Source organism: Euprymna scolopes, chromosome 14 (genome assembly GCF_053919585.1).
Source record: "Euprymna scolopes isolate OS-2025 chromosome 14, ASM5391958v1, whole genome shotgun sequence".
NCBI classification, from domain to species: domain Eukaryota; kingdom Metazoa; phylum Mollusca; class Cephalopoda; order Sepiida; family Sepiolidae; genus Euprymna; species Euprymna scolopes.
In genome coordinates this window covers 860,022-881,665 of record NC_136495.1, presented here as the reverse complement: position 1 = coordinate 881,665, position 21,644 = coordinate 860,022, and the positions used below count along the sequence as shown (strand labels likewise).

Sequence of the window (21,644 nt, the reverse complement as noted above, 5' to 3'; positions counted from 1 at the left end):
TGAATTTCATATTCATGGACTTTCTTGCTTTCGAGGAAGTCGGTTAAACCCGCATAGGATTAGTGGCGTTTCGTACATCTATAATATAAATTTCACCTGTCTGTTTAAATGTATGTCTAAATGTGTGTTTGTATGTATGTATATTCGCCTAAAACTGCGACAGAAGTGACGGATTTTCACGCGATCGATATTATATGTAGGCTCGACCTCTCGGACGACAAATATCGAAGAATTGGCCAAAAACATAAATTCATTCATTATAAACTAGGCACAGGGAGGGGTCGCTTTTTTCGCCGATATTTTCAACAGAACGTCGCCTCTTTTTGGTTGTCTAGTCTTAATTTAAACCTACGTCGATTCCAGTTTGGCGATGGGCACAACAGCTAACGCGTCACGTTTTATTTTTGCACTTTGTTTTCCCTCTTTGCAGTAAGGGTTCGAGCCTGCCTGCCCGCCTGCCTGCCTGCTACCACTTTTTTTGCGCTCGCAATTTTCTTTTTTTCTTTTTTTTTTTTTGCTCAACCAACACCCTTACACACACCCCTAATTTATTTTCCGCCTTCGCGTCACGGGTTCGAGCCTGCCTACCTACCACAACTTTTTTTTGCTCAACACACCTTTACAAACACCTGGGCAACGCTGGGCATCCATGCTAGGCTATAATATAAAGGGCAAAAATCTGTTTAAATGTATATATGTATGTTTGTATATCTGCCTAAAACTTTCGACAGAGGCGACTGATTTTCACGAAATCGGTATCGCTTAAAAAAGCACGGCCCTTCGGACGACAGATATCTGACGATTGTCTAAAAAAATTAATACGTTCACCCTAAACTGGGCACTTTTCTACAAAGAGAGGTCGCTTTTTTCTCAATATTTTCGAAAGTCATCCCCTCTTTTCTTATTGTCTAGCCTTAATTTAAATCTACATCACTTTCGGCTTGGCTATGAGCGCTACAGCAAAGACGTCACTTTTGTCAAGTTCTTTTTCTCTTTCACGGTACGGATTCGAGTCTGCCGCCTACTACCACATTTTTTTTCTCAACACGCACTTCCAAACACCCTGGCAACGCCGGGCACCCAGGGTTGTAATAGAATAACAATAAATCCAAGTAGAAAGATTTACAGTTTAAAATACAAATTATATATTAAATAAAGAAGAAAAATAGAAGGACTAACCAATAAATACGTAAAATTTGAAAGAGGAATAAAAAAAAACATTTCGGAAGATGGATTGAAATACCCATGATGGAAAGAATAAAATACAAGCGGCAATAAAAGAGAATATATAAAAATATATAGAAATGCAGGGGAAAGTCACAAAAGGTAGAGAGAAAAAACTATGGATAAATAAATTACACGACCATTAAATATTCAAATGCAGATAGAAATAAGCACAAAACATACTAGGAAAATGGACAGAAAACTTACGTACGCATGTATCGTTAAATGCTGCATTACTTTAAACTATTGTTTTGTCGGAAATCCGCAGTCGACACTCCTAAAAAAAATCGCGCATCAGAATCTGTATATTTATAAACAGTCGACGTTTTCCCCTCGCGAATGCATTCTTAGTGTCACGCTATAACCAGGAAAGTGCTCATCGCCATTTTTATCACCGTTCGTTTTAATATTTGTTCTTATTTAAGTTTTCTTACTTTTTTCTTTTATCTGCAAGCATATTTATCAGAAAATCATGTAAAAATGTATACACGCACATTTTTATTAATACAGAATTCGCATGTTGACAGGTTTGTTCATTCATACGAAAAATTAATAAAATAAAGCTTATGGCGAAGACATATTTTACACAGCTTTCAAATTTCAAAAATTGTGCGCATTATGTTAAGTGCAAAATCATGGGAAAATGCGGTTGTTTGATTGATATAACATATATCACAATACTATGATTTTTTTATTTACATACATGATGCATAATACAAACACATACACACTCACTACACACTCACATGCACAACCCCCACACACACATAATATATATATATATATATATATATATATATATATATATATACATATATATTATGGCGAAGAGGCATTGATGGACTTCTATCAGCACATAAACAGCTGTCACAACAGCATAAAATTCACGACAGAACACTCCATCCCATTTTTAGACGTTTTAGTAAATATTACCAACAATCACATCACCACATAACTTTACACCAAACCTAACGATGGCCATGGTTACCTTAATTTTAATAGTTGCCACCCCATCAATATAAAAACATCTTGTATATACAGCCAGTACCTACGTGTCAAAAGAATCTGATCAGATACGATCGAGTACGAAAAACAAGTAGGAATTCTAGCCAACTACTTCCTTCGTAAAAATTAACCCCGTAGAATAATTAAAAAATCAGTTTAAAAAGCAGAACATATAAGCAGAACTAAATCTACTTACATACAAACGAAACATGTAATCCCTAAAAATACTAATCGTTTTGACTATAACAACAACACTGACAAACTTCACAAACCCCTTTTACAGGTATTCAGACAACTGCCGCATGACCCCACCCTCAACCCACTATACAACACGCTTCCACTTAGTGCAAGAAGATAGCCCGCGAATCCTCGGTCACTACTAACATCCACAAAAATATACAACACTTTTGCACTCAATGAAACAAAACATGCAACAAACCCAGATGCAAAGTGTGCAAACACATTAATACTAACGACACATTTACACCTCCAGGCATAAACATTCAACTTAACCGCCCCCCTCCCCGCTCACCTGCGACAGTCCTAATGTAGTGTACCTAATATATTGCGCCAGATGCACAAAGGGTTACTACGTGGGGGGAACAGGTCGAAAGTTCCGCTTATGACTCAACAATCACAAACAAACAATTAGGGACAAATCCACACAGCATACAATAGCAATGCATTACACCCTCCCAGACCACAGCATAAGCAAGATGAAATGCACAGTTACAGCCTCCAACTTTCTCTCACAGCAAAAAAGAAGACAACATGAAAAGAAAGTCATTCTAAGACTTAACAGCCACATCTCCGGTCTCAGTAAAGATTTGTGGCCGCTAAATGAGTATTCTTTTCTTAAAATCTAAACAAACCAAAGACATTTTCCTATAGGGCACAGAGCAGAGGGAGGATCCTATGACATGGAAGACTGTTACAACATAGGACTGCCAGGCTGCAGTAAATGACAAAGACTTCTATTGGAGCCACATCCTTCCCAAGACACTCTTAATATGCTTGCTACCATCGTACCCCGTTGAATTTTCAGGTGAAATCTTCCACTTGCTTCGCCGAGAATCACGCTTCGCATGCAAAAGGGATTACGCAGCCGAATTCCAACTCACCAAGGGTTTAAGAGCCGTTGGCTTCCCTCGCCTTGTTTAGCAAGCTCGCCAAAGCTAGTACCTAGGGTGTGGCACTGTTGCATGCAACAGCTAGGGGAAGGCATAGATGAGAGCTCAAGTGAGTTCTAGTTGCAGTCGAGCAGTCATAAGAAAATGACGAGTAGAACCCCCTACCAAAGGAACTGAATATTTACTGAACATTTTCTGAACATTTTTAACACGCCATACACTCTTGCCTTAACACTACAGCACTTAGGAGGGAAACATGTAGAAAGAAACTTTGGACGTTTCGTTTTACTTTAGGTACAAAGAGGATGAAGTGAATATTTTTTATAATGAGTGCCGTTAGACAGGATAGTGTTGTGAATGTATTATGTAGTAGAATCATAAATATTTTCCTCAGTAAATTAGTAATAAATTTCAATAAAGATAAGTTTAAATGGGATTATTACAGCCCTGTCATAAGTAGCATGATGAAGTAATTATAGATTAGAATTTTATATACAGCATTATGTGCTCAAATTATTGTTAGCCAGTACTTTTTTTTATAGAATTATGAGTAATTATCATTACGCAAGCGATCCTACAAGGCTTAAACCCATCATTACTGTTAAATAGCTACATGTGAAATAGTACAATAGTAGTAATAGCATTAATAGTAACAATATTGTTTTTCTTTCTGTCTATATAATGAAGTATATGGTATGTAAGTGTCAATATATATATATATATATATATATATATATATATAAGCTTGACGAATTCTTACGAGAATGAAACGCGGAATATTCTGTGTAGCTTAATTTCCATATATATTTTCATAAGTTATTACCTAGCCTATGTATTGATCACTGTTGAAGTAAATACTGAAAAATATACACATAAAATTATATCTTCATATATTAATTTATGCGATTATAGTAAGTAATCATATATATATATATATATATATATATATATATTATATGTGTATATACATATAAATATATATAGAAAGAGGTATATAGATAAATAGATAGATAGATATAAACGAATGACACAAAACAATAATCTAGTCGCAAACATGTGACCTTAGCAGATAAATATAAAAACATCTACGCATAAAAATGTCGACGTGTTCAGTTCCTGAATTTTCAAAATGTCAAAAAAAGAAATAAGAAATGACATACAAAACAATAAGTCATAATGTTTGTTTCTTTTTGTGCGTTGTTTTAAATACTGTTCGGCAAGATATGTGCGAGATACGACATTCAATAATCACTATCAGAACCGAACAAAATTCAAAGTTTCCTCGGGAAGATTTTTTCTGTCAGATCTTACACAATTGTCGTTGGATAATCCACGCATCTGCCTTTAATTAAATCGTGACTGACACAGTTTCGTTTGTTCTAGACAGTATTTTCATTTAAAAATTTACTATTCGTAATACTGGAGCACTGAAATATACTTTTTCCTCAGTTTCCTGGCGACAATATCTCTTTCTCCCTCCCTCTCTCTCTCTCTCTCACTCACTATATATATATATATATATATATATATATATATATATATATATATATATATATATATATATATATATATATATATACAGAAGTTGTTTTCAATGCTTTCAATAAGTTTTCAGATTTTTCTGTAGAGGCGTTTAAAATTGCTGGAGACTCTTGAAAATTAAGTGTGTTATCCTTATACATCTTATGACATGACTGAAAATGAACAGCTTAAACAGGAATTGGAATACGCCCTACTAAAGTCTGATTTTCAATGCTGGTGAATTTTAAAAAATGAAATCTTAACTTAAAACCTCTTCAGAAGAATGATATGTAATGAAATTCTGTTTTACACTTAGAAAAACGCAACAGAAACGTATAGAATGCTGCAGACTGCTTTTGGATTATCCTGCATGAATCGAGCATTAGTTTTTGAGTGGCGTAAAAGGAAAGTAGGGAGGCTGTAAGAGATGATGAGAGGTGTGGGAGGAGTAAGGAAGCTAGAACACCAGAGTTGAAGAATTTCATGGATAAAGACCGTCATGTGTATATAAAGAAAATAAGTGCAAAGTTTGATGTTAGTGTCTATCTATCTAGCAAAGTAAATAATCGTGAGAAACAATAAGTTGAGCGAGCGATTTTAGATGCAGATGGATTCAAAGAGTAATATTGTGACTCGGTATCAAACTCGGTGACTGATCAAGTTGCACTTGTAGGTATGCAAACGGCGGCCGGATCTGACGTGTCAAGGATTCCAGTTTGAAAAAGCTGAGTTAATCTTAGTGAGTTGGTTTCAAGGTGCCAAATACATGAGATGAGTTAAGAAAATCTCCCAAAAAAGTGGGGGATGTTTTCTAAATAGATCTAGCTAAAGATCTCCATTCACTCCAGTTCTGCTGTGACAAAATGTGTGGGAGTAAATATATATATAAACAAGAATTTGTTTAAGTTTCCTGTCTTGAAAGCGTTTTTGTCAAAACATGTTCCACTTTCACCAAGGATGATCAACGAATCTCCCAGAGGCACCAGCAGAAGACAAGTATGTCATTATGTATATGGTGTTATATGTTCTGAGACACCCGTACCCATATTCAGAGACTAGACGGGTCACAGCCTGATTAATAACCGTTAAATAAGACTTAAATACGTAAATAGATTTTTAACATGACGAGAGTTATTTACATGCTCATACAATGTTGCCTTCCAGAAGTTGTTAAAACGGTACAACAAGTGCATGGCAGCAAAAAAGATTACTTCGAAGGTGAGTAATATGTATGTACTATTAATAGACGTGCCAATACGAAAAAAAATGTTTGGAAAATTACTGAAGGCAGCTACACACATACACACACACACATACATATATATATGGTCGACTTGTAACAACGTTGGGATTGAATTTCTTTCCCCCAAACACCAGGTTTATCATGTACAAAATAAACTTTTTGTTGGTAACATCGAATGAAAACAATATCTGATGAGTTGATGAGAATCAGGAATTTTTTATGTACACATATAATCATAAAATTGCCATCGCATAAAAGAAACGGCTGTAATGAAGAAATTCAAGATGAAATAAACAAGTTACAAAAAAGAAAAAAAGTTCTGTACTATATATCGCCATTTTTATGACATATGCTCGACTATATATATATATATATATATATATATATATATATAATATTATATGCCTCCGTTCATTGGAGAATAAATGCTTCCATATTCTTTATTTAGTAGTTGTAGCTAGTCTTTCGTTTAGCTTAAGGCACAGATAGAAATTGGGGGAAATCATATTTAGTAGTTGTAGCTAGTCGAGTGTTTTTGTGAAAGTTTTGCAAGGTCGATCATAGGTTGGAGTTCAGTCGAGCATATGTTATGAAAATGGCGATAGAGTAGAGACAAGCCTGTTAATGAACTATTTCATGAAATGTGAAACACCCACTCACATATAACAATAGAAGAACATTTTACAACTAGACGTCACACGCTGAATATATCAGAAGGTTAAAGAGACATATGTACAATGGATGCGGATTATATACACTCACTCTACTATATAACAATATTTGTTGACATGAAATTTTAATGTAAAATTAAATTTTATTACAACATTTAATTTAATGTAACATTAAATTTTAATACAACATTTTTTTAGAATTAACGAATGCCTATTATAATATATAACACGCTTGTTATTTCTGTTATACGAACATGCATTTTTTAGTCTTGTGAAAACTAACATCCTTCTATCAGGTGCATACAATTCGGTCAATCTTTAATTCAATAAAACGGAAGTGAAATATTCATCAAATCACATTTAATTATCATATACTATATATATACTTATTTTTATAAATCTAACTATGTTATTACGAAGGCTAGGACAATAGCGTATCTTTTCATTGTTTTGACTCTCGACTGTGTATCCGTTGATATCTTATATGTTTTTATATACAGTGATGTGGTTCTCGGTTGATTAATTGTGTCTGTGTCGGATATATACTCGAGAGTCAAAACAATGAAAAGAATATGCTGTTATCATAACCCTAGTTATTGCATTCATGAAGTATGTATAGCGAAGAATTATATACTAATCATATGAATGATGTAAGTGTGTCGATGGTTTATGCTATATATTATTTGTTATTGTGAGTATGGCATATTATATGAGTTACTTACCTTCGAAATCTATTTCCCTTACTATAGAACAGAACACAGATTCACTGCGTTCTGCACATGCCCTGGGGTCCGGGGGATATCGTTCACATTCGCCAAAATAGTTATCTTTCCTTGAATCGCATTGTGAACATAAGATTGCGCCATGTGCATCTGTAAAGAGAGATAACGTGTTTAAAATAATAATCAATTCTTTTTAAAAGAACGTATAACTTAATTTTTCTTCATTGCGTGATGAAAATAAATGCATAATAATAACAATAAGAATAATAACACACACACACACACACACACATATATATATATAGTAGTTTATTAGAAAATCAAAACAACATACACATATAGAAATATTTAGTACTTGTGAGTGTATGTATGTAGTGTAATCAATCTAGTATATAAACATAACTAATGTGTATTTAGGCATATATATTTTATTATAACACATTTGAATAATTTGCTAATATCTGTGTTGTTATTTGAGGTTTCTAAATTAATTTTAAATTACACACTAATGAAACTATTCGATTACTAGTTGAATCAAATTAAGTTCAATAAAACAAATCGTGTATAAGATTGCACAACGTGAAGTAGAATGATGTACAAAACACCTCAAAGAAATTTAAGTTAAAAAATGCCATCTTTTATTGGCCAGTTTGAAACTGTTTATTCCGGAATTCGAAAATCGTCGATGTTATTTGTTGTTTTCTTAAGTAATTGGATCACAGAAACGTTTACCATTGTTGGAATGATTCGATAATGATTCGATAAATTATTCGATAAAATCAAAACGGAATTGGTTCTATGATATTAAATACGTAATTTAAATTAAAATATCATATCTAAACGTATTTTACGGCCGGGCACCGCCGGGCGGTTAGCTGGTAGATATATTAAAATGATGTTGTTTGTGTGTAGAAGAGTCTCTATGAAACTACTCTATAAATTCTTGGTTGACAGACTTAAAATTTGATATATAGAATATTCAGACCTGTCAAAATAAATTCAATTAGGTTTTTAGCCAATAAAATAGCTGTGAAGGGGTAAAAATTGAAAAATGAAATTTGATATGCGTACATGGACAAAGTGTTCGTCTAACAATTCACAAATATAGATTTATACTGTAAACTGCGTTAATTTTTAAAATATTGATATCCATCTCTTACAAGAAAAGTTGAAGCGTTGTAGCGCATTGATTGCACCTAAATGCGTATATTATACGAGTAATAAACGAAAAGGGCACAAAACTAATATAATCGATATAATGTTAGTGGCACTGCTGTGTATGAAGTCACTTGCATCTAATGATAATAAAACTAATAATATAACTCATAATCAAGATAAACAGATTAGAAATGTAAGATTATCGTATATCACAAGCGCCTTATAACTTAAGTCATTAAATCTAACGATAATTACACATGATTTAATATATAATCAAGTTAAACAGGGACAAGTGAAAGATTAATGTATATGATTAGTGCGTGAAAAATTAAGCAATTAAAAACTTTTACTTATCATAAACAAGTGTAAATAGGTTTTTATAAATAATTAACTAAGAAATTCAGAATGTAAACATTATAAAAAATAACTTTAATTAAATAACAACTGTGCAATAAAAAAAACGGAAATTTATATTACTGTAGATGTTTCGTTCAACAGCAAGAATAATCCATGTTTTTTTCTCTTGCGATCCATGTTTTTCATTTGGTGAGCCAATATTCGAACGTTCCGTTCGAGCGTGAAAAGAAATTTGCCATAGCTTCGTACGTTCTCAACTCGTGTGTCGTCTTCAGGCGCGTGATGAATTAAAAAATTGTGTTCAGTGAATTTTTTAACAAAGTTAATTAAAAAGTCAGTTTTCAAATGTTCTATAGGGGAATGGCTCTCCAAAAACAATTCATGCATTGGCATAACTAAAACTAGTATTTTTTCGCCGACTTACATGTCACATGTCGTCTCCTAACAGCTCCATCTACCAACATTTAGTAGTACACAACATACCCCAAAATGAATTCGAAAACATATTAATAAAAAAAAAATGCGACCATCGTAGCCGTCTCAGATTGTAAGATGGGCCTCCCCATTTTAAAAGCCCTAATTATTTGCATAAATAAACTGACCATCAATCAGACTCAATATGAGGGAGAGGGTTAAAGTGTTTTTAAACGCTCTTAACGATTTAAACGAAACATGTAAATGATGAGTGTTTAAATGTCAAAATAAATAACCTGTATGTTGGCAAATTAATTAAATTATATTGAAAATTAGACTAATTGATACTAATAAATGCAACTTGAAATTGAATTATAAAAAATAACTGCGAATCTTAAAACTTGACTACGGTGCTGTAATACGGAATGGAAGTTTTTCGTAAAAACTGAAAACTCAAGATATAAAATATTTGGTTTTAAATTTAGAAATAATAATATATATGTTTTAAAAGTATTTTAGATACTGGTCGGTAAACGCGGAAAATGTGCAAGTCGACGATTATTATTATGATCGCTATTGATATATATATATATATATATATATATATATATATATATATATATATATATATATATACTGTGAAAGCAAAATTAAGACTTCAAAAAAGGTGTTGATGGCAACAAAAAGTGTATTTCATTTTACGTTACAATTGTTTCCATGTCAAGTCGACAATTTCAAACATTATATCGTTTGAAAATTTTCAAAAACCAGCATTTCTTTAGGCTTTATGAATAAAAACATTTTTGAGAATAGAGCATTTTTAAAGAGAAAGAAAAAAGAAAGAAAAAGGAAAAATTCCCTTAACGGGAAAAGCATGTGAGAACACATTTATCTTTGCGGTAGCTACGGAAATCTCATTTAAATATTAATATATCGCCTAATTTTCGTATCCTTATTAAAGAACAGAGTCATTAGAAGTTTCCACAGAAAACCCTATTGTTCTATTGTCAAAAGTGTTTTTATTCATAAAGTCTGAAGAAATGTGTTTTTTTTTAAATTTTCAAACGATATAATGTTTGAAATTGTCGACTAGACATGGAAACAATTGTAACGTAAAATTAAATACACTTTTTTGTTGCCATCAACACCTTTTTTAAAGTCTGAATTTTGCTTTCACACTATATTAATGCTCAATTATGAAATATGATAATTGTGTAGCTTACTTCCTTAAGTCAACTCTCTTTGGCTTAAAACTCATTGGTATTTGAAAATTTACTGAATTACACGAATTCAGTATATTACATACAAGTATATATATATATATATATAAACAGATTGAGCTTTGGTACTTTGGGCAATGTCAATACATTGTTAATTCGCCGTCCACATAGCAGCGGTCGAATAGCTCAACGGTTACAAGCTCCGACTGTCGTTTGGGCGACGCGTTTCGATCCTGGCTTAAGATAGTTGCTTGTCTAGCCGCACTAATGAGCTGTGAAACAGTGAACCAGTACTGTATGTGCATGACTATATATATATATATATATATATATATACATATATATATATATCAAACACACATATACACACATATATATATATATATATATATATATATATATATATATATATAGGAAAAACCTATATACGCTCCTTATACACTTTTCACCGGCCACCCAACAGTATTGAATAAATAACTACTTCAAAAAATAATTAATAGCAAATAATTAACCGAATTGTAATAACATTTGCCACCAAGCTAACAGCTTAAGCTAGTCTCATTAACGTTGCATCTTTAAAGAAAATATGTATGGCTCTTATATCGCACTATTGCGCTATGTAAATGAGAACTTTATGTCATTTATGTATATTTAATCTTAGTCCCAATTAGTTAATTTACATATAATATATATATATATATATATATATATATATGTATATATATAAAAGAATTGGCGTTTGTAAACCATTATTTTTGCAGTATTGATTCACTCAAAGTGAATACGGTCTTTTGTGAGAAGTTCGATAGCTGCCAATTGAATGGACTAAGCACGCCCTCAATAAACGGCTGGATAAACAAGCACTCAATACACGGCCAGACTATCAGTGAAATGGCCAGGCTATGCAGTGAAACTAAAAAAAAACCCTCAGTATACGGCCTGGCCCTGGATCTATGGCCACACTTATCTAGCCTTAGATATAATTGGCACACGATAACACTGCTAGACAAAACTACCCCTCGATAGTACACAGCTATCCCTTATTACACTACCAGACACAGCTTTCTCTCCATACACGGCCAGACACAACACACTTTATACACGACCGGACATCAATAGTCCTCCATACACGATTACACACAAACAACATTCCATACACAGCTAGACACAACTAGCCTTCACATTTTTGATGTCTTTTACACATAAAATATCCGACTCAAAGAGTAATTATTTTCTCCATAAAATGATCATTCTAAATTTCAAAAATTCTGACTTTCAAATTGTAATTTTATTTTCATAGGAAATGGCAATCTCATTTTCAAACTTTCCGACTATCAAAACCTTAAGTTTTTCCATAACGTAACGACGTCATTTCCTAAATCGTCCTACTCGAATCGTTATTTAATCGTCTCCATAACTTGGTGACGCCAATTTGCAAAAGGTCCGAGTCTCCAATTGTAATTTAATCTTCTGCAAAACATGATGATGCTATTTTAAATGCTGTCTCTGGAATTGTTATTGAAAAAATCTCGAGGACTACCATTTTTTAATAATCCGATCCTCGAAACGTAATTTAATCTTCTTCTTAAATGATGACGCCTATTCTTGAAAAAACTCACGCATTGTATAAAAAATTCCCCAAAACATGCCGACGCCAACCGTAAAAAAACCCGACTCTTGCCTCGTAATTAAAACTTATTTATAACATGAAGATACTAACTCTAAAATAGCCTGATTTTCGCCATGGTCACATAAATTTTACTTTTCTGCCGAAATATTCTGCAAAGCCACCATTCGCCCATGTATGGAGTATTGTCACATTTGGGCTGGTGCATCTGCTACTAGCCTTGGACAGGGTTCAAAAGAGAGTTGCCATCCTGATAGGTTCTGAACTGTCATCAAAGCTTCAACCACTGTCCCATCAACAAGATTTTGCATTTTTCTGTCTGTTTTACAAGTATTTTAATGGTGGATGCTCTGACAAACTATAAGCCATGTACCCCCTCGATGTAAATACCCACGACAAGCAGCCAAATCCCACCCTTACACAGTAGAGATACCTAGATGTAAGAAGGCTTTCTATAAGAGTTTCTTTCCCAGAACTACTAGACTCTGGAACTCTCTTCCAAGTTCATGTTTTCCCAACTGTACTGGCATGCAGAAGTTCAAGTGTAATGTGAATAGAGTGTTGCTGCTCGACTCCTTACATAGTATCCTTGCGATTAATTTCCCGAATAGTAGCCCCATACATGAAAGTGGTACTGCATCTTGTTTGGGGTGAAAATGGAATTGATAAAAAATATATAAAAAGAAAAAGAAAATAAATTCACTACATTCCCATTAACGTTATTAGCTCGACATCTTAGTTTCGCCGGTTTTTCTAAGCTGCCAAACACTATACTCATTATTCTCGATAATTAGTTCTTCTTATCGCAGCCGAACACCCCCCCACAAGAAATTATATTTTAAAACCACACGCCCTCATGATTTTCACGCATCATTTCACAACATATAGACTCGTACCCTTAAGTAATAGTCTTCTGTCCGTAAATAGGTAACTGTTACTAATGGTCGTAATAATAAAAAATTACATAAAAATGTTCGCTCTTACGCAATGTTGTCTAATGAAAAACTATGAACCATTGGTGATTAAATAAAGGCTTTAGACGAAATTCTTTATAGTTTTCTCAAATTTATAAATATGCATATGAAATAGGTCGCAGCTTATACAGTTCGAAACGTTGTTAATAACACCCTTGTTTAAATTTGTTCTAATAATTTAAAATCAAAATGGAAATAATAAACTCGTTTGTCTATAAGTAGGTTTTTTTATGATGGCGGTGTAATAGGTCGAAATCAAGTGGATTCGCAAATGATCCCTATCTTAAGAAGAAGCCAAATGAGAACACCACAGTGTAGAAAAGAACAGAGAGAATCGTTTACCAGTTCGGAAACACATCCTCGGGTTATTTCCGGTGTTAATCATGGCCATGTTTGAAAGCCATTCAAGTGGGATGGATTTGTGGTTGCTTGGCCGTAGTGTGATTTTCGAAACGTAATTATATCAAGAATCCTATCGAGATTGCCTAATGAAAAGACGTTAAAGTCATTCTCATCTGAATTAAATTATAGTTTTATTAAGATTATGTTCACATAGATTAAGGTATTTCAGTCATATACTGATGTTGACCCAGGGTGATACCTCTGATACGCCAAGTGTAATTCGTCTTTAATGCACTTTAATATATTTGGAACTAATAAGTTTTTGTCATAGTAATTTATTCACGCATAGATTTCACAGGGTTTATTATGAGTAATCACTATGACAAGAGAATATTTTTTCATTATGTTGACTCTCGGGTATATACCAGTTAATATTTTATATGATTTTGATAGAGTAGTGTAGTTCTCGATTGATTAACTGTGTCTAACTGTGTCGGGTATATACCCGAGATTCAAAACAATGATAAGAATATTCTCTTGTCATATCCTTAGTAATCACCCATTGGTAAAAATAAGTGGCGTTCAAATATTATTTGAATCAGTGAATTTCTCTCTAAAATAAGTATTTTCAATAATCGATGGACACTGGAGATTTCGATAAGTTTTCCATTCACTCAGGTTTTCTTTTATAAGGATGGAAATGTATTATACATTTCTTGTTCATATCTTCAGGCGTTAAATTTGTATTGCGTTCGTCTTTGTACTTAACATTCCCTTTAAATTGTGTGTTTGCTGTATTGCCACTGTTATTTTATTTACACTTACTTATAACGGTTTAATGTTATCAGATTATGTTTTTGGCATCGCACTCAGTATTCTTCTGTCTTAGCTGCTTTATCATTGGCTTGTTTTATCTACTATCAATCCTAACTCGGATTTTAATTTCTCATAATTATTTTAATGTGACTCAGAATTTCTCCTTTACTGCAACATCTCCTTCACATATGTGTTTCTACTTTCAGTTGATTCTACAAATATTATGATGGCTTGTATTCCTTAGAATTAGCTGTACAATTCCTTGTTTTTTTTTTGTTTTTTTTTTGTTCCAACTTGCTTGACTTGTTGGTCTATAGGTCCTCAATCAATTCGTTTTTTTCTTACTACTTCATTGTAATACAGCTTGTTATTCTAGTAGTTTATTTCCAATGAATGTAAGGTTGTGGAACACTTCCTGCTCACTGTTTCCTTCTACCTACAGTCTTTTTTTTTTTCAGGACTAAGGTCGGTAGGAATCTCCTGTCTTTGCAATTATCATATGCCATTCTTTTTAGTTCTTTCCATCTCGAGCGATTTCAATAAAACATTATTCCTCGTTATCCTACAATTAACAATTATTCATGTTGCCGTTTATATTCATTATTCCCTAAACTGACTTGCAAGTTGGAAGTGTGTTTTATACTGAATATAGCGCGTTTAGTTAGAATACTTGTTAATCTCTATGTTTTATGATGATATACACAGTAATAGTAGAATGCATTCTATTATTTTAGTAGTAGTAGTAGTAGTAGTAGTAGTAGTAGTAGGTTGTTTTACTTCCATAATTGTTGTATTAAATTCCGATTAGTGTGGACTCAATAAGAATTATTGACACACCGGTTCTCGTCAGATCACCGCAGTTAAGCAACGTTGAGCCTGGTTAGTACCAGATGGGTGACCATTTGGGAATTCTAGGCGCTGTATGTACCCTCCGCTTATCTCGGCATTTGTTTCCAGTCGTCCTGTACATAAACTTCACTTGCCACTGGTATTAAACAATGTCGACTCAGGAGAGGTGTGGTTGGAGAATGCGCACCTCCTATTACAAAAATTTCACACGCAGGCACCCCTTCATAGGTATCCAATGTCTGTCAAAGACTGAAAGAGCCCTTTAATAAGAATTATTATTACTACCATTATAATTAGTGGTAGTAGTTATAGTAGCATCAGTAATAGTAATGCCTACACGTGTAAGCGTTAATGTCACAATTTTAATATGAAGTGTATTTTATGCTAAATATGTTGCAAATCTTTCACGTAGCTTGATAGATTTTATACAGGAAACAAAAGACATAAAAATACTCAGTTATAATTTTCATATAGAAAACAAGAATTTTTAAAAAGACAAGGCTTTATTTTTTTTTAATTCTTTAATTAATTAATTAACCTTTGGAATTCGTTTAACGCTGCTAATTTTGATTGATTGTAAAATGATTTTGAATTCATAAAATATCAGTCAAATAAGCGGCAAGTGTGATGTTAACTGATAAAACATATCAAATATGAAATGAAGTTGAAACACACAAGGGGTCACGCCCCATTGTGAATCGAAACCTTGTCCATGGATTAAATCAAGTGAATTATAATATCATGATTGTGAATTTTAATATAGTATATCTTATATTTGCAATAAAAACACGACAAAAATTTACTGTTTATGTTTCTTCGGATACTTGATGGACTTCCATATTCCTGAGCAGACTAACATTCAGACAAAATATAAATCGTTTTTTAATGTAAAAAGAATTAATTTTATATTTCTATGTTCATTTGATTCATTATTCTATTCTTACAAAGTTGAAAATGACACCAGAAAATTTTCGATATGAATGAGCTAAAATAACTCAAAAATACAAACGCATGTGAATAATATTAAAATAATGTTTACTTTTTGTAGTAGTAATGCTACAAACAATCTCACCTAAAATAAAAAGTGTGCTCTCTCTGCTATCGGCGGAGGGTGGCGGATCAGGAGAAGAAGACGCAAGATGTATGACGCGAGATACGCCACATGTTTGGATAGTTTTATATTTTGAATTTTGAAAAATTGCTGTAAAAACAAAAATTTATGCGAATGACTTCGAAAGAGAAATATATAGACGTCGCAATCATGAAAGTTTTTTTGCGAATATACTAATTGTTGTAGAAATACGCATTAAATATTTTGAGGTAATAATCTTGATTGGACAGACATGGGACATTTATCTACGGTTGACATGAATATTTTCATAGCGATTCATTGCCGATGGTTAATCTAAAATGAACTGAAATCTATGGACTCGGCTAGTTATTAATAGTATTTCAGAAATCGCGTTCGAAACATCTTCAATTAAAAATTGCATTTTCTGTCAATTTATTTTTAATAACTTTATAAACGAGAATAATTAGAAACTAAATTAGCTAAAAATGATAGATTTTCATTTTGAACTTCAGATATTTAACGATATTTGTCCTTTTTTTACATTTTATAAAGTCTTCATTGAACGCTATTTCTTTTTTTTTTTTTTTCAAGTTCATATATATTAGTACATCGTGTAAGTTTTATTCTACCCCAGTTTTCTGGGAGATAATCAAATGCTATTTTATGAACTTCACCATATCCAATATACGTTATATGCTTTCAAGGATGGGAGTAAATACATGTGCGGTTAAACAAAACTGGCTCATTCCACATTTTATATCAGGAGGTAGGTTACCATTTAAAGAGTTAAAGAGCTGGATTGATAAATAATTAAAATATATGGAACTTTAGTTGCTTCAGCTATGATCAGAACGGAAACCAAAACTTTTGAATAATTCTTGATAAAATTATTTATTAAAAAAAAAGATTACTAAGGTGTAATCAGCTAAAATCGAAACCGAAAACAAGACTTTTAAAAAATTCTTGATAAAATTATTTTTAAAATATAGATTATTTGCGTGTCATTAGCTATAATCAAAACCGAAACCAAATCTTATGATGAATTATTGGTAAAATTATTTATAAAAAAATAGATGACTTAAGTGCCATCAGCTATAATCGGATACGAAACCAAAATTATGAAGAGATCTTAGTAAAATAATTTATAAAAATTGCCATCAGCTATAATCGAAACCGAACCAAAACTTAAGAAGAATTCTCGGTAAAATTATTTGTTACAAGAAATGGACGTCCGTAACAAGTAAACGACCCGGATGTAAGTGTGACACAGAAAATAACATATACGCTATCGCATTAATATATAGATGAATGTTTAAAAGAATATGCAAATTAGCTAGACCTTTTGAAAATAAATATAATTTCACGACCCATATAACAAAGTTTATTTTCTTTTTAAATAAATAGAAAAAGGGGGTTTAATATGAATATCAATACACAAAAAAATAAATTTATAGGAATATATATATATATATATATATATATATATGCGTGTCAGTGGATAATTATATTTTACAAACAATATATATGCAGATCACCATATGGGGTACCAAATTTGTTAAAGGGAAAATTATTCCTAACTCGCATTTAGGTAAAAATGCACTTTCGTAAATAATTGAATTTATTCAAAATGTATTGCAAAAACAGAAACAAATAACATCTCTTTCTCTCTCTCTCTCTCTCTCTCTATATATATATATATATATATATATATATATATATTTGGAAAGTAGTAATGATTTATATATATATATATATATATATATATATATATATATATGTTATGTAATGAATGGCTGGAACCATCATACATAACTGAAAAGAAAAAACTTTAATAAAAGATTTAAAAGAGTGGGCATCGAATAATCGATTGTCTACCTGTTGAAAAGAGGAAGGGCTTACGTCATAAACAGAGAAATCGGACGACGATTTTTTTGTTTACAAAACAAATAAACGTGACATTCCTCGTAAGCTCTGGAATTACAGATATTGGCATGAGTGGGTAATTCATGTGTCGCTCGTTGAAGACAAAATCGAATGTTCTTCTGAGGTCAAAACGTGACTTAAGAACACATGTATCAACCGATTGACAGGACGCGTGGATAGAGAAAACAAAGCGACAAAATGCCAATAAAAACGGTGAATCAGCAGAGCAGAGCAGATAGAGCAGAGAGAGAGAGAAACACGGCATGTGTTGTTGAAGACCGTATTGTCGAAGCGTCATTTTTCGCTCCTCAGAGCACTGTGAGAAAAACTGCTAACTGTGAACTTCAGAACCACCAAAAGAAAAAAGACGATCTGTTTTAAATTGTAACTATATTGTAAAATATAATTTTATACAAAAACAAACACAATTGTGACTTACGTCTTTTAATGCATGTTTTTAAGTTACAGCTGATCGTTCTAAGTCGTCAACCGTTTTGTTTTCAGGTTCAACGTTGTTATGACATTTTTGACAATTGACGAGAGGCAAGATAAAGAAAAAGTGCCAGTCTAAGGTGAGATAACTCACTAGTCTTAACTCGTTGTCATCACAACCGCCTAGTAAACAAGTGAACCTACGGACGATCGACGTAACTAAAACTGCTATGTACCATTGTCAGGGAGTCCTACGCACTATTACGATTTCCCAACCTGGGAGCCACACCATAATACAACATAGTATTAATTGGTGCCTTGATGACCAGTTCACTCCGCAAGAGTGATAAGTAAGAACTTTTTACCAAAAACAAACTAAACAAAAAGAACTCTTACACTAAAAGAACTTGGTTACCACATACACAACAACAAAGAAGAAAAAAAAACACAACGTGAATCAATCGACGAAGAGAAACGCGAACGCAGAAGCAAGAAAAAGAAGAAGAAAGAACACTGGACCTGAGGAAAAGCAAAGGTTAGTTGATTTTTTCAATATTTTTCTAAACCTCGGCTCTTTAAAAAAAGTTTTGTTAAAAAAAAAAAAAAAAAAAAAAAGTTAATATATATTTCTTTTCTTTCTTCTTTCTTTCTTGTATAATTTTGAAAATAATTGTAAAAAATGGAACAGCAGTTTTTCACAGATTTCGCTCAGATCCTAGGGGCTGAACTACACAATGTAGGGAAGGCCATTTCGAACTCTCTGAGGGGGGAGGCGTTGTTATCAAAAATAAAACCATTAGACACTAGACGATCGCAGGAATACAGAAGATGGCTAAATGATATAGATAAATACACTAGAATAGTTAGCCAAACAGAGGAAGAAAAATGCCAATTAGCGTTAATTACGACGGCTGGCCAAATAGGACAGTTTGTTTCAGGACTACTAGCCAACAATGAGAGTGTGGCATGGGTAGACTTGAAGCGAGCTCTAGATAATTATTTTGGAGTCCAGGCAGATCCTACCAAGTTTGTTAGGGAGTTAGCAAATATTAAGCAAGGTAGAAGCGAAACTGTGCAGGACTACATGCAGAGGTTAGTGCACTTGGCTATAGGTTCGTATGGTAGTCTAGATACGAACAATGAAGTAATAAAAAGCCAAGTGATAGGTTTCTTCATCGAGGGGCTATATGACAGACAAGTCAAAATCGCTGTCATGAGGGAAGAACCATCGGACCTCAAGGTAGCCTATGAAAAGGCCCTAATCGAGGATCGGTGGCAAAACCGCATAAGAGGCAATGACCGAGAAGAAGAACCTATGGAAATAAATTATAGTGGGCGCCAGAGGAATATAGAAGCGATAAGGAAAAAAAGATTCCCAGAGCCAGATAGGGGGCAGAGGAATTATAGAGGATTTAATAGGGGACCCGGCTTCAAGGCAAGAGAAACAGAGCGCCCTTGGCCGGAGATTAAGTGTTACAATTGCGGCAGAAAAGGCCATATAGCCAGGAACTGCACCTTCCCTAAGTCGGGAAACGAGCAGACCCCACTCGCAAGACGCCCAGCGAGAGGAAGAGGGGTGAACAGTCAAAGATCATAGGACATATGGGCGCCGCTAATTGCATCCCTATTAAGATAGAGAAAAATAAGTTTAGGGCTTTAGTAGATACTGGCGCCGAAATTTCTGTAATAAAAAGTACTGTATTAGAAAGTCTCAGAGAGAAGCCTGAGATAAAGAAAATAGAGATGAATTTAAGGACTGCAAACGGGTCACCTCTCATAGTGCAAGGAGTGGCGCGTTTACAAATTAAAGTAGGAAGCCAGTACATTCGACATGATTTTGTAGTGACGAAAAACCTTAAAAGGAACGTCATATTGGGCCGAGACTGGCTCAAGCAAAATAGTGTTAGAATGTACTTTGATTTAGGAGCAATCCGATTAGGCAGCGAGTACATAGCGCTGCAAGAGGAGGCTTATATTTCGAGTATAGTTAGATTAAGGCACAATGTCACCCTGAAACCGCAGCATTTACATGCGTGCACAGCTCGTGCCGAAATGAGAAATGGTCAGGGTTTAGATTACGAAGTAGTGCAGATAGATAAAGGCTTCCTAAGTGATCTAAGTGGTGTATCCGTAGCGAACACGGTAGTTAAAATTAAAGGTAGGAAAAGTTTTCCTTTGCTAATTATGAATAACACGAACTAGACAGTAAAATTAAAGAAAGGTTACAAGATAGGTAGATGTAGAAGAACAGAAGTAGTAATGGCAATATCAAAGCCAAATAAACAAAAGAAGTCGGGAAACAAAAGTAACCTCAACGGCATAAAAGTGCCGGAAGAAATGAGGAAAGTTTTAAATAAAGTCCTGCAACGAAATACTGATTTATTCGTCACAGAGGATAGATATTTAGGCCGGACTGACACAGTAGAGATGAGGATCGATACAGGAAAAAACGATCCCATAAAGAAAAACCCGTATAGAACACCTCTCAAACAACGAGAAGAAGTTAATGTAGCACTAGAGGAAATGCTACAGGCAGGGGTGATAGAAAGGTCAAACAGTCCGTGGAGTTTCCCGATAGTTTTGGTAAAAAAGAAAGACGGAACAAAGAGGTTCTGTGTAGATTTTAGGGCCCTGAATAAGATAACAAAGAAGTATGCCCGAGCGCTACCAGTAATTGATGATATACTGGCCTCGCTTGGGTCAGCAAAATATTTCTCAAAGTTGGACTTGAAATCAGGGTATTGGCAGGTAAAGTTGAACGAAAAAGATAAAGAGAAAACTGCGTTCACCTGTCATAGAGGACTGTTCCAATTTAATGTAATGCCATTCGGACTTGCTAACGCTCCGGGAGTGTTTCAGGAGCTAATGTCCGTAGTGTTACAGGGACAGGAAGAATTCGCCGTGCCTTATTTGGATGATATTTTGATATTCTCCAAAACAAAGG

At 33.5% G+C, this 21,644-nt stretch overlaps 2 protein-coding genes across 4 annotated transcripts in view; one reads left to right on the top strand and one right to left on the bottom strand.

The window, feature by feature from the left end:
* LOC145292838 (thyrotropin-releasing hormone receptor-like) overlaps positions 1-21,644 on the top strand; it is a 504,617-nt gene that overhangs the window by 203,700 nt on the left and 279,273 nt on the right. The window lies entirely within an intron of this gene.
* Positions 1-21,644, bottom strand: part of LOC145292837 (uncharacterized) — a 212,113-nt gene that overhangs the window by 9,649 nt on the left and 180,820 nt on the right. For all 3 annotated transcript variants that reach the window (XM_080138883.1, XM_080138882.1, XM_080138881.1), the window contains one exon: positions 7,517-7,666. In XM_080138883.1, the coding sequence (XP_079995009.1) occupies positions 7,538-7,666 (129 nt within the window). In that variant the 3' untranslated portion in view covers positions 7,517-7,537. The remainder of the gene's footprint in view (positions 1-7,516; positions 7,667-21,644) is intronic.